Source organism: Lactuca sativa, chromosome 9 (genome assembly GCF_002870075.4).
Source record: "Lactuca sativa cultivar Salinas chromosome 9, Lsat_Salinas_v11, whole genome shotgun sequence".
Classification (NCBI taxonomy): domain Eukaryota; kingdom Viridiplantae; phylum Streptophyta; class Magnoliopsida; order Asterales; family Asteraceae; genus Lactuca; species Lactuca sativa.
Genome location: NC_056631.2, coordinates 28592065 through 28603047, shown reverse-complemented (window position 1 = coordinate 28603047; position 10983 = coordinate 28592065). Strand labels below are relative to the sequence as shown.

The window sequence follows — 10983 nt, the reverse complement described above, 5'->3', positions numbered from 1 at the left end:
TAACTCGAGGTCGTGAGTAGTGTAGTTCACCTCATGTGTCTTTAGCTGTCTTGAGGCATAGGCGATGACCTTACCTCGTTGCATCAAGACACAACCGAGCCCCTGATTTGATGCATCGCAGTATACAACAAAATCTTCTGTCCCTTCGGGAAGGGATAATACCGGTGCGGTGCATAGGGCTCGCTTCAGGGTCTGGAATGCCTTTTCCTGTTTCTCTTCCCAGTCGAATGATACACCCTTCTGCGTCAACATGGTGAGAGGATTCGCAACTCAAGAGAAGTTTTGGTTGAACCTGCGGTAGTAGCCAGCGAGGCCTAGAAATTGACGAATCTCCGTAGGCGTCTTCGGTGCTGACCAGTTCTCAATAGCTTTAATTTTGGAGGGATCCACGTGGATTCCTTCTTCACTAACCACGTGTCCTAAGAATTCAACTCTTCGGATCCAAAACTCGCACTTAGAGAACTTCGCATATAACTTCTCTGATCGCAGCGTTTCTAGGACTCGTCGCAGGTGATCCTTGTGTTCTTCCTCGCTTCGAGAGTAGACGGGTATATCATCAATGAAGACGATGACGAACTGATCTAGATATGGACGACACACCCTATTCATCAAGTCCATGAATACTGCGGGGGCGTTAGTCAGTCCAAAGGGCATCACTACGAACTCAAAATTCCCGTAACGGGTTCGGAAGGCTGTCTTCGGGACATCTTCCTCAAGAACCCGTAACTGGTGATACCCGGATCTAAGATCAATCTTGGAGAAGTAACTTGCTCCTTGAAGTTGGTCGAATAGGTCGTCGATACGAGGGAGAGGGTAGCGATTTTTGACCGTGAGTTTATTGAGTTCCCTATAATCGATGCACATCCGAAACGATCCATCCTTCTTCTTCACGAACAAGACCGGAGCTCCCCAAGGTGAGAAGCTCGGTCTTATAAAACCCTTGTCGACCAGCTCGTTGAGTTGATCGGATAGTTCTTGCATTTCAGCAGGCGCTAGACGATAGGGCGACTTAGCTACGGGAGTAGCTCCTGGGACTAGGTCGATTCTGAACTCAACCTGACGTTTGGGAGGTAGACCTGGAAGATCTTCTGGGAAAACATTAGGGAATTCGCATACAACGGGAATATCTTTTGGATCTTTCGATTTCTGGCTTGTGTCGACGACGTGAGCCAGAAAGGCGCGATATTCCTTATGCAAATATTTCTGGGCCTGAATACTGGAGATGATACGGAGGCCCGTATCGGGTTTATCTCCGTAGATCAATAGGGTTTCTTGATTTGGAAGATTCAGGCGAATGGCTTTGTCGGAGCATAGGATATCGGCGCGATGAAGACTCAACCAGTCCATACCAACAATGACATCGAAATTTTTGATTGAGACTGGTATAAGATCGATTGGAAATGGGTGATCGTCTAACGTGAGGGTACAACCTATGTAGATTTCGTTAGAGCTTTCTATCTTCCCGTTAGCCATTTCTATGACGAATGTTTCTTTTAGTGGTTGAGGGGATTGTTTGAGTAAGTGTTTAAAGTTTTGATTTATGAAGCTTCTTTCTGCACCACTATCGAACAAGACACAGGCATAAGAGTTGTTGAGAAGAAACGTACCCGTGACCACTGTGGGATCCGTTACCGCTTCATTATGACCGATAGCGAGTAACCTTCTAGTTCCCCCAGCATTCGCAGCCTTCGGACAGTTCTTCTTGAAATGACCAGCTTCACCGCAACCATAACACGTCGGGGTCACTCCCGAACCGGGAACTTGCGAGATAGGTTTGGGAGGGGCCTTGAAAAATCGGACAGTATGGCCTTTTCGGCCGCAGTTGGAGCACTGCAATTCACGGCAGGGGCCGTAGTGGTGGAAAGGACATTTGGGACATTTGGGCAGATTCCCACTATAAGCTTTTGGCGGGGCAGGTGCGGCTGGAGTGGTGGCAGCATGGACCACCACGATTTGCTGGTCCTTGGAGGAGGTTTGAGTTTTCTTGCCTTTCTTCTTATCCATACGCTTCCTCTTTCTGTCAGATGGATCTGGTGGTGCAGTGGTAGTGGCGGTTGCTGTTGCTGGAGTGGAAGAGACTTCATAGTTGATCAGACTCTGGGCCAATTCCTTGGCGCTGTCGAAGGTGGTAGGGCATGAGGCTAGAACATTTCCTCGATACGGAGGCATTAGACCCCAGATGTATCGTTCGATCTTTTTGCTCTCGGATGGGATCATGTTGGGACTTCACCCAGATGTATCGTTCGATCTTTTTGCTCTCGGATGGGATCATGTTGCTCTCGGATGGGATCATGATGGGATCATGCCGCCAAGTCGCAGAACCTGGCCTTGTAAGATGTTATGTCAGTCCCTTTCATCTTGAGGTTCCAGAGTTCCTCCTCAAGTTTCTGAACTTCGCCCCTAGGGCAGTACTCCCCTCTCATGAGATCTTTTAGAGTGTCCCAGCCCATGACATTGGCTGTGACCAAGGAGAGTGCACTGACATGGCCGTTCCACCATGTCAAGGCCCTGTTAGTGAGGGTGGCAGTTGCGAACTTGATTTTGCTCTCTTCGGGACAAGAGCACATTTCAAAGACAGCTTCGGTTCTTTTGAACCATTGAGACAATGCCAGAATTCCTCCAATACCATCGAAGAAGGTAGGTTTACAGTTCATGAAGTCCTTATAAGTGCATCCCTGCACTCTTTGGTGGACTTCACCAAACCTAGAGTTACCACCGCTTGCGTCCCCGGAGTTCATTTGGGCCATGAATGTTGTCACAGCCGCGGTCACAGCTGTTTGGAATAGCACTGGATCGAACTGCGGAGGAGGAGGTGGTGGAGGAGGGGTTTGAGTTGCTGGTCTTCCTCTGCTTGGATGCTTTCGTGGAGGCATCTTTCATTGGAAGATCATAGAAATGATAGCAATAGTAAGAGTCTAGTGCAAATGTGAATAGAGTATTTCATGGATTAAATCAACATAACCCAAGATCAGAATGAGAGTCATAGCAATAGAGTAATCAACTGCCAATATACTTGTATTAATAATGTAACACAAGTTCATGAAAATTGACCTAACAGTAGGTCTTACATCAAACCATAAAGAAAATGTTGGCAGTTTAGAGGTCTAGTTAGAGTATTTTTAAGCTAGGAATGTTTACAGACAAGAGATCTACAGAACATAGAGAGGAAAGGCTAGTCCTTTAAACAAAAGAGTAAGGTAACTAGACGTCTTCTACTGGCGACGGTTACTTGTTGGGCGAATCCTCAGATCCGCTAGCTGACGCATAACTTCTTGAAGGTGTCGATCATGAGTCCTTTGGCGTGCTCGGAGTTCCCTAACTTCAGCTTGGGATGCAGCCAGCTGATGCTACAGAGCCTCGTTGGTCCTCCTTGTCCTATCCATGGCTTCTTCGAGTTGGCGGATGCGAACCGTGTTGAGATTCGAGTTGGCATCCACTTCTACAACTCGACCAATAGCAGCTTGAACCTGCTCGACATTCCTGGCAATCCTTCGGATCATGATGGGCAGAACCCGATCCGCTGATCCTCCTTCGCTTATGTTGTAGAAGCTTCGGTCTCCATTGTAAGGTAAAGGCTGACCCTGCTCCTCGCTCCATCGGTGCAAGGATATGGCCCACATAGGAGTGGGACCCTGAAATGCCGAACGGGGGTTAGGGTTAGGAGCTTCAGGAGGTTGGTTGTTAACTTCTGGTTCGGAGCTCGAGCTATCCGAGAAGCCTTCAGCATGATGATCATCCAAATGGATCGGGTGATCATCGTCTGACTCCTCATCGAGCCATCCTCCATTGCCCTGGTTTGGATAGTACGGGTCGCCGGGTAGGTGGAAGCCAGCCATGCTATCTATGCGAGAAAGGGGAAAAAGATTAATAGACGTACTAACCTAAGATACTTATAAGATGAATCGTTATTAGTCAACCCAATACTTGCGTAGTGCATACCGATTAGATGTAAACGAAGCAAGATAGTCCTTCGAATAAGCAACCCTAACTTCAGACCCCCAATCAAACAAGAACATGGAATGAAGCAAAGGCTACAGATTCTGAGTCTATAGCGCCCTAGTCACATGTAACCGTGGTGTATCCACTTAGCAACTATTGTCCTACCAGTAACAACCCTTTTAGTTATCACATACGTATGTTTTAGAGATACTGAATCCTCCTATAGTATTCTTATGGTAACGTTATTATGGTAGTGTTGGTAAGTTTTAGACTTGTTGCAACACCACAACCAAGCTTAGGCACATGCTAGTCACTCCCAGAAAAATGTAGTTGATCAGGCTAGATCCCCCCAGATGTGACTATACGTCTCTAAGCCCAATTGTGCTGTCCAACAATCTTAATACTTTTTATCTATTCTAGTGCGATACTGACTTCCGTGTTTTATAGAGGTGTGCGTATATATACTTAGTTAAATCATTTAAATACTTAGCAGTATTTATTCTTGGTCAGAGTGTTTTAGTCCCGAAGTGTTTATAGTTCGTATATCTTTTATAGGTTGATATACTTGATTCATTTGAATCGAATGTTTCTATTTTATGTTGTTTGTGTTGTAATCCATAGATATGAATCATGAAGTTTTTTATTTTTAGTTTTTTAATTCAGTTCTTTCATGGACTTAATTTATAAAGTTATTATATATAGCTTGTCTAAATGGGAGACAAACGATAATGGTCGAACGAGCAAGTAAAATGTGTATTAGATACGTGTATCGAAGAGGTCAACAGAATTGGTAGATAAGGAGGTAGCATGCACAAGGAGTCTTGGGTTAGGTTAGGGAAACCTCTAAAAGAAAAGTTTGACATGGATACTTCACAAAAACAATTGAAAAATGCTTTTGATAATCTAAAAGCCAAATACGTAGGGTGGAAATATTTGAGAAACAAGTCAAGGAATTTATATAATGCTCAAACAAATTCATTTGCCTTGGTGAACACAGAATGGGAAGAATTCAAGAAGGTGTGTCTATATAATTTATTTTTTTAGTTTATGTCCAATTTTAATAATGATGTCAAAATACTTATAATTACTATTAATCTTGGTTTAGGGTCATCCAAAGGCAGGATCATTGAGGACACACCCATTGCCTTATCCCAACCTTTGTGCATCTTTGTTTGATGGAAGTAGTGCCAACGGTAGCATCAAATGGACCTCTACTCAAACTACACCCGCATATACATCATCTTCTTCTCATCGTGTCCAAAGACTTCTGATTGATGACAACCCTTTTAATGGCCTAGAAGATGATAATGATGATGACGCTTCCAGTGACACTAGTGCTCGAGCTCCTAGTGATAAAGCTCATGGTGGTTCTACTGAGAGGCTTGATAAAAGGAGTAAAACCACTGATGCTTCTACTAAGAGGCCTGATAAAAGGAGTAAAACCACTAATGCTTCTACTGAGAGGCCCGATGAAAGGGCTAAAACCAGTGATGCTTCTACTGATAGGACTGATATGACCGATATGGATAAAGCCTCTAAAACCTCTATTAGTCTTGATGAGTTGAGTCTTGATATGCAAAAAGCTCTGCAACATATGGTGAATTAGACCCAATGGATCCTATATTTTTGGCAGCCTTTCACCTTTTTGGAATGTCCATGAATATGAGAGAGGCAAGGATGACATTGCCACCGATACCTAGGGTCTTAAAAGGGTGGATAAAGATGGCTGGCACCACATTAGGGATGTTTAAGTAGTCTTTATGCTTATGTTTTTTCTTTCATTTTGAACAATTATGTGTTTCTTGAACTTATTTTTGACATTATGTTTTTTTGCTATCATTTGAATGATTGTGTACTTATTTGACACAAATATTGCTAGTATACAAGCTTAAAGGAAGGAAAAATGGGACTTTGGTCATGATTTGGGGTATTTACGGCCTAAGGGGCTTCCTAGGCCGTAAACTCCATATATTCCACTAATTCTTATGATTTTTGGGCTCTAAATGCAATGGAATACGTTTAGAACAAGATATGGAAGAAACTCTTACGTTAGGAAGCCGGAATTCACGGTTTTTGGGGTCGGGATCGAGTCTAGAGAGAGAAAGTAGTAAGAGAGAGTGAGAGGGTGGCAAAGAGTGTTCAAGTGATGTCCACTTCCTTTTTATATGCCTCGGGTATTGCACCCGGTACACGGCTACCTGATGCTAAAGTTTAACAGGGTTAAAACTTTTTACCCGGGTGAAGTGGTTGAAAGGTAATATAACTTTATTTAGTTAAACGGGGTTAACACTTACAAGTTATATTTACTTATTTTAAAATGATAACTTCAATAAATATAAATAGATATTATTTATTGACGACTCCAAACATTACGGAACTTAATACATAACGACGAATTCCGTTAGTGAAAACGGGATTATGTAACGGCAATAAATTTGGGTTTTCACATTAGGATTTAACAAGTGTTGATGGTTTAACAGGTTCACAATGGATTATGATAAAAAGTTGCGCCTCCTAATTGTTATGTATTTGTATCTTTGCCTTTTTGGAGAAGAGGTTTGAAAAGAATGCGAGATAATACCTCAAAAACGTATGGGCATCAATTCACATTAGAGTAATTACAAGGAACTAATAACCAATGCATTGAACTCTACGTATGTCATGTGATTCTTATGTTCGACTTTGCACATATTTTAGAGTAAAAAGTTGGTTAAATGATAGTAAACATATATCGGTTGAAGAGAAGATGGTGATGTTCTTGATGATGATTGGTCACAATCAACGTTATGTAATCATCAAACGTAGATTTCAACACTCAAAACAAATGATTCATAAGTATTTTTATGAAGTAGTGGATAAAATGATGGTGTTTGCAAAAGATATAATAGTACCAACTTCCTTTAATCCAAATCCATACATCCCGGGACATAATAGGAGGTTACGAAGGATTTTCAGAGGAGCGGTCGGTGCACTTGATGGAACTTTGGTACATGCTATTGTCCCTCTCGAAAAACAACATTTGTATAGAGGAAGGGGAAAAGGCGAATGTTATCAAAATGTATCCGCAATATGCGACTTCAGTATGATTTTTACATTTGTCGTGGCTGGATGGGAAGGGATAGCACATGATTCAAGAATATTATCTGAAGCTTTAACAGATTGAGATGCACCATTTCCATTTCCACCACCATGTTTGTTTACATTTTCATTTTAATATTTCTACTTTTTTTAAAATTAATTATTTCCTTATATTTACAGATAAGTATTATCTTTGTGATGTTGCGTATACACACACCCGAGGATTTATGGCTCCTTATCGTAATGTGCGGTATTGGCTTGGAGAGTTTCATCGAAGACGTGCATTAACCAACAAAGAAAAATTTAATCACTCACATGCAAAACTTCGAAATGTCGTTGAACGTGCTTTTGGTCTCTTGAAAGCACGTTTCCCTATATTGAAGAGAATGGCTCCATTTCCATTGGCTACACAAAGAAACATCGTCATTGCATGTTTTGCGCTTCATAATTATATAATAAAAGAGGGATTAAGTGATGAGTATTTTTCTCAATATAATCAAGTCGATATATCACTTCAAAGCAACAATGTACAAGATGATGATGATGATGAAGAGGATGACGTGGATGAGGTACAACCACACGGAAGTGCAAGAGACCGGGAATATATGGTTCATCTACGAGATCAAATTGTTGACCAGTTAATGCGTTTAGAATGAATGATTTCATAAAAATATGTTAGTTTTGTGAATTTAGTTTTAATATTGTAAGACAATCATCAAAACAATCCTTTATGTTTTTAAAAATATCAACTTTAATAAGTAAGTGGCCTTCCGGTTTGAGTCGAAATATATATAGTTTATTTAATGTTTTAAAAAATATTATATATTTGAAACTGTATGAAATTGTTATTGGCAAAGTTTGAGTCAAATACTAGCAAAGTTTAAGTCAAATATAAATTTTAATAGATTAGTAATATATGGGATGTTGAGTTTTTAGCATTTGAGCTTTTGTTGTTTCAACATTAATTTCAAAGATCGGTTTTGTTGTTGAACAATGGAAATTAATGCAAATCGGGTGGCAACATGTAAGTATACAATTCTTATTAAGAAAAAATCTAATGTGTATTTTTATATTGCTTTTTTATATTATCTAATATTTTCTTACGAAATACTATAAATCTATTAAATTGTTCGTAAATATTATTAAATGGATAGGTTTGTCAATTTATTAAAAACCAACGTGAATTATTCGTATTTTAATATGAGAAAAAAATATGGTTAATTAATCTCCTTTATTACAAGATCTCTTAAGTTTTAGTTCATTCTAATTAAAAAACAAACAAAATTTTTGCATTAAGACTTTTTGTATAAATACATAAAAAAAGACTGTTAGTCCACGTCTTCTTCCGCAGACATGGAAAAAGACAAAAGACATTTGACCACTTCCAAAACAAACACCACCTTAGTTAGGTGGCACTTTGTTATGATTTTGGTCCCTTTGTGGTGGTTCTTGTGAGTAGAAGTGTAACACCGTAAATTTTTAAACAAATTTTTCATTTTTAAAATCACATGAATATCGTCAACATATATTACCAAATCCCCAAATATCAAATTATCAAAAACACATGTTCATAGTTATTTGAATAAAATCCAGGATCCTCATAAACATAACTCCATATCGTGTGTACAATCGAGCCGGCGCCTTCCCCAGAATACCACACACATCTCATAAGCCTCTCATGGCTATACTCAAATAAGAGCCTCATTTGCCAAAAACACATGCATGTCCACACACTCAGCTCGTAACAACAACAAAACACACAAATGACATGACAATTAAGCTCCCAACCACCAAATAGGAGGTTGTGGTTGTCGAAACAAGCATAAAAGCCGGTCCAAGGGTCACCGGTATCCATAGCCGTCATACACGACGTCAAACCACCGAAAAGAATGAAGGAGGTGAGAGAGAGAAGTGACAGATGACCTTACCAACAACTTTTCGGTAGCTCGCAACCACGGACTCGTCAATCTTTGCAGTCACCGGCAACGACGGTGTGCGAGATTGGCCCCGGGCTTCCGACTTCGTCGGCAGTGGTTGTTGTAGGTACTCAGCTACTCATGGCGTCACCGGCAGTGGGCTATGGCGGTCGATCTATGTTAGGCGGCGGCTGAAAAGGTTTGCGGCTAGAGGTTACGATCTAGTTTTTGGGTTTTTCTCATGATCATGCGACGAGGGATGGATGGGTTAGATGAAAGGGGAAGGAGTATCGGGTATAACCCACGCTTCCTTCAATCATTTGAGCCTCTTTACAAGATCAGTCCCTCCTCACCTAATCTTCTTCAACTTTAATTCAACATTTACCCTTTAGCCCCTGATTCCATAAACTCATTTCATTTTAGGTCCAAAACTTACCAAACAGCCCCTTAGCCTCCAAAATCTCTTCAAATTAAGTCGCAATAATTTACCAAGCAGCCCCTGCCTTCATAAATATTTGCAAACCACTCCGGAACTTACACTTTTAACCCCCAACCTCCAAAATCGCGACAACTAACTCCTCGAGGCCAACACCTTGTTGTATTATTATTGATTTTAGGGTTTCTACTCATATTAACCCTTATCTATTTATTTATTTAATAAACAGGGTGTTACAAATCTCCCCCACTTAAATTAGATTTCATCCTCGAAATCTTTCCTCACCATCCCTTACACGCTCGACAACTTGAACGACATGGACACAAGATCGAGCATAACCCCAACCATTCAATCCAACAAAGCTATCTCAACCAACCACATGTACATGCAACCACTAAGTTCGCTTTACTCCAAGCTATATTACAACTGATCTATAGCCACACATCATTTCCAACCTCTGACGTCTAACACTCACTAACTCCATGCGTGTTGCGGTCCTTCTCAAACCAAACGAACCGACCCTCTTAGGTCTAGAACATCGGATGCAAACCATAACCACTCAAAAATGAAATCCATCGGAATCCAAAATCTCAACTCGTCTATCCTTTATACAGATAGGGCCAGACTCAAACTTGAGAGTCTGGCTCGACAACAGAATTAGAACCACTCATCTCTAATCCGATACTCAACTCATAACCCACGATCCGCAAATCTATGCGTACATTACTACTCCAATTCCTTCCGATTACGATAACCCCTCCCTAACTCGAGATAAAATGATTTCCGACCATCACGGAGACCCCAGTCTTGCCCCTGTTCCGGCCAATAGGTTCCCAATGACTCAATTGGTAAGGCTACCCAAGCCTAAGAACTCCTTTGCGCTATGCTATGATTAGGAAATACTACGGCTCCCCGTAGTTACAACATTATCTCTCTGACTCGTCATGGGCTCACCCCAAGGTTTTCCCCTAATAATCCCAAGTGAAACTACTCATACCGACGCTGAAGTTGATTGAAAAATCAACTGCTGCCCCTCCCAGAGTATAGATTACAATCTATACATCGTACTAGAAAATCTCAACAATCGGAAATGGATCTCAATGAACTAACCACCTCGAACTCAACCCTTGAAAACCCGAAGAGTCCCTGACCACCATAAGATCCCTGACCAACGGCTGCTCGCCGAGGATACACTCGTTCTTTCCTGGACACATACAATATGCATTACCTCGCTCTGTACCTTACCTCGTCCACCAATAAACCCAAGTCTCATATGTCGGTACCTCATATTACCGACACCCAATCCTTTAATCCCGACTTGAACAGATTGATGATCCTCCCAACAAAATACCCCGTTCTCCCCCACTTAGGTTTCGAACCATCGCCCAATTCCATACCCAAACAACCACACTACATACTGGCTCTCCAGATATACCATTCCCAACTCAAAGGACATACCATGCAACACTCGATGAATTTTTGGAAAATTACCCAATAACTCCAAGTACCCCGAATCCCATATGAAAGACTCGGAATCCTCCCAATGTGATTGTCTCTTAGTCACCCAAAATCTTGTACCGACACACCACTGGACATCTCGGCTATCCCAAATTA

The 10983-nt window shown here is 41.3% G+C and overlaps 1 protein-coding gene across 1 annotated transcript; it reads left to right on the top strand.

Annotated features, from left to right (window-relative positions):
• Positions 1-4620: 4620 nt before the first annotated feature.
• LOC122196056 (uncharacterized) lies at positions 4621-5545 on the top strand. Its single transcript, XM_042898377.2, has 2 exons — positions 4621-4956; positions 5045-5545. The coding sequence occupies exons 1-2, from the start codon at positions 4747-4749 to the stop codon at positions 5543-5545; spliced, it is 711 nt and encodes a 236-aa protein (XP_042754311.1). The 5' UTR covers positions 4621-4746.
• The last annotated feature ends 5438 nt before the right edge of the window (positions 5546-10983 follow it).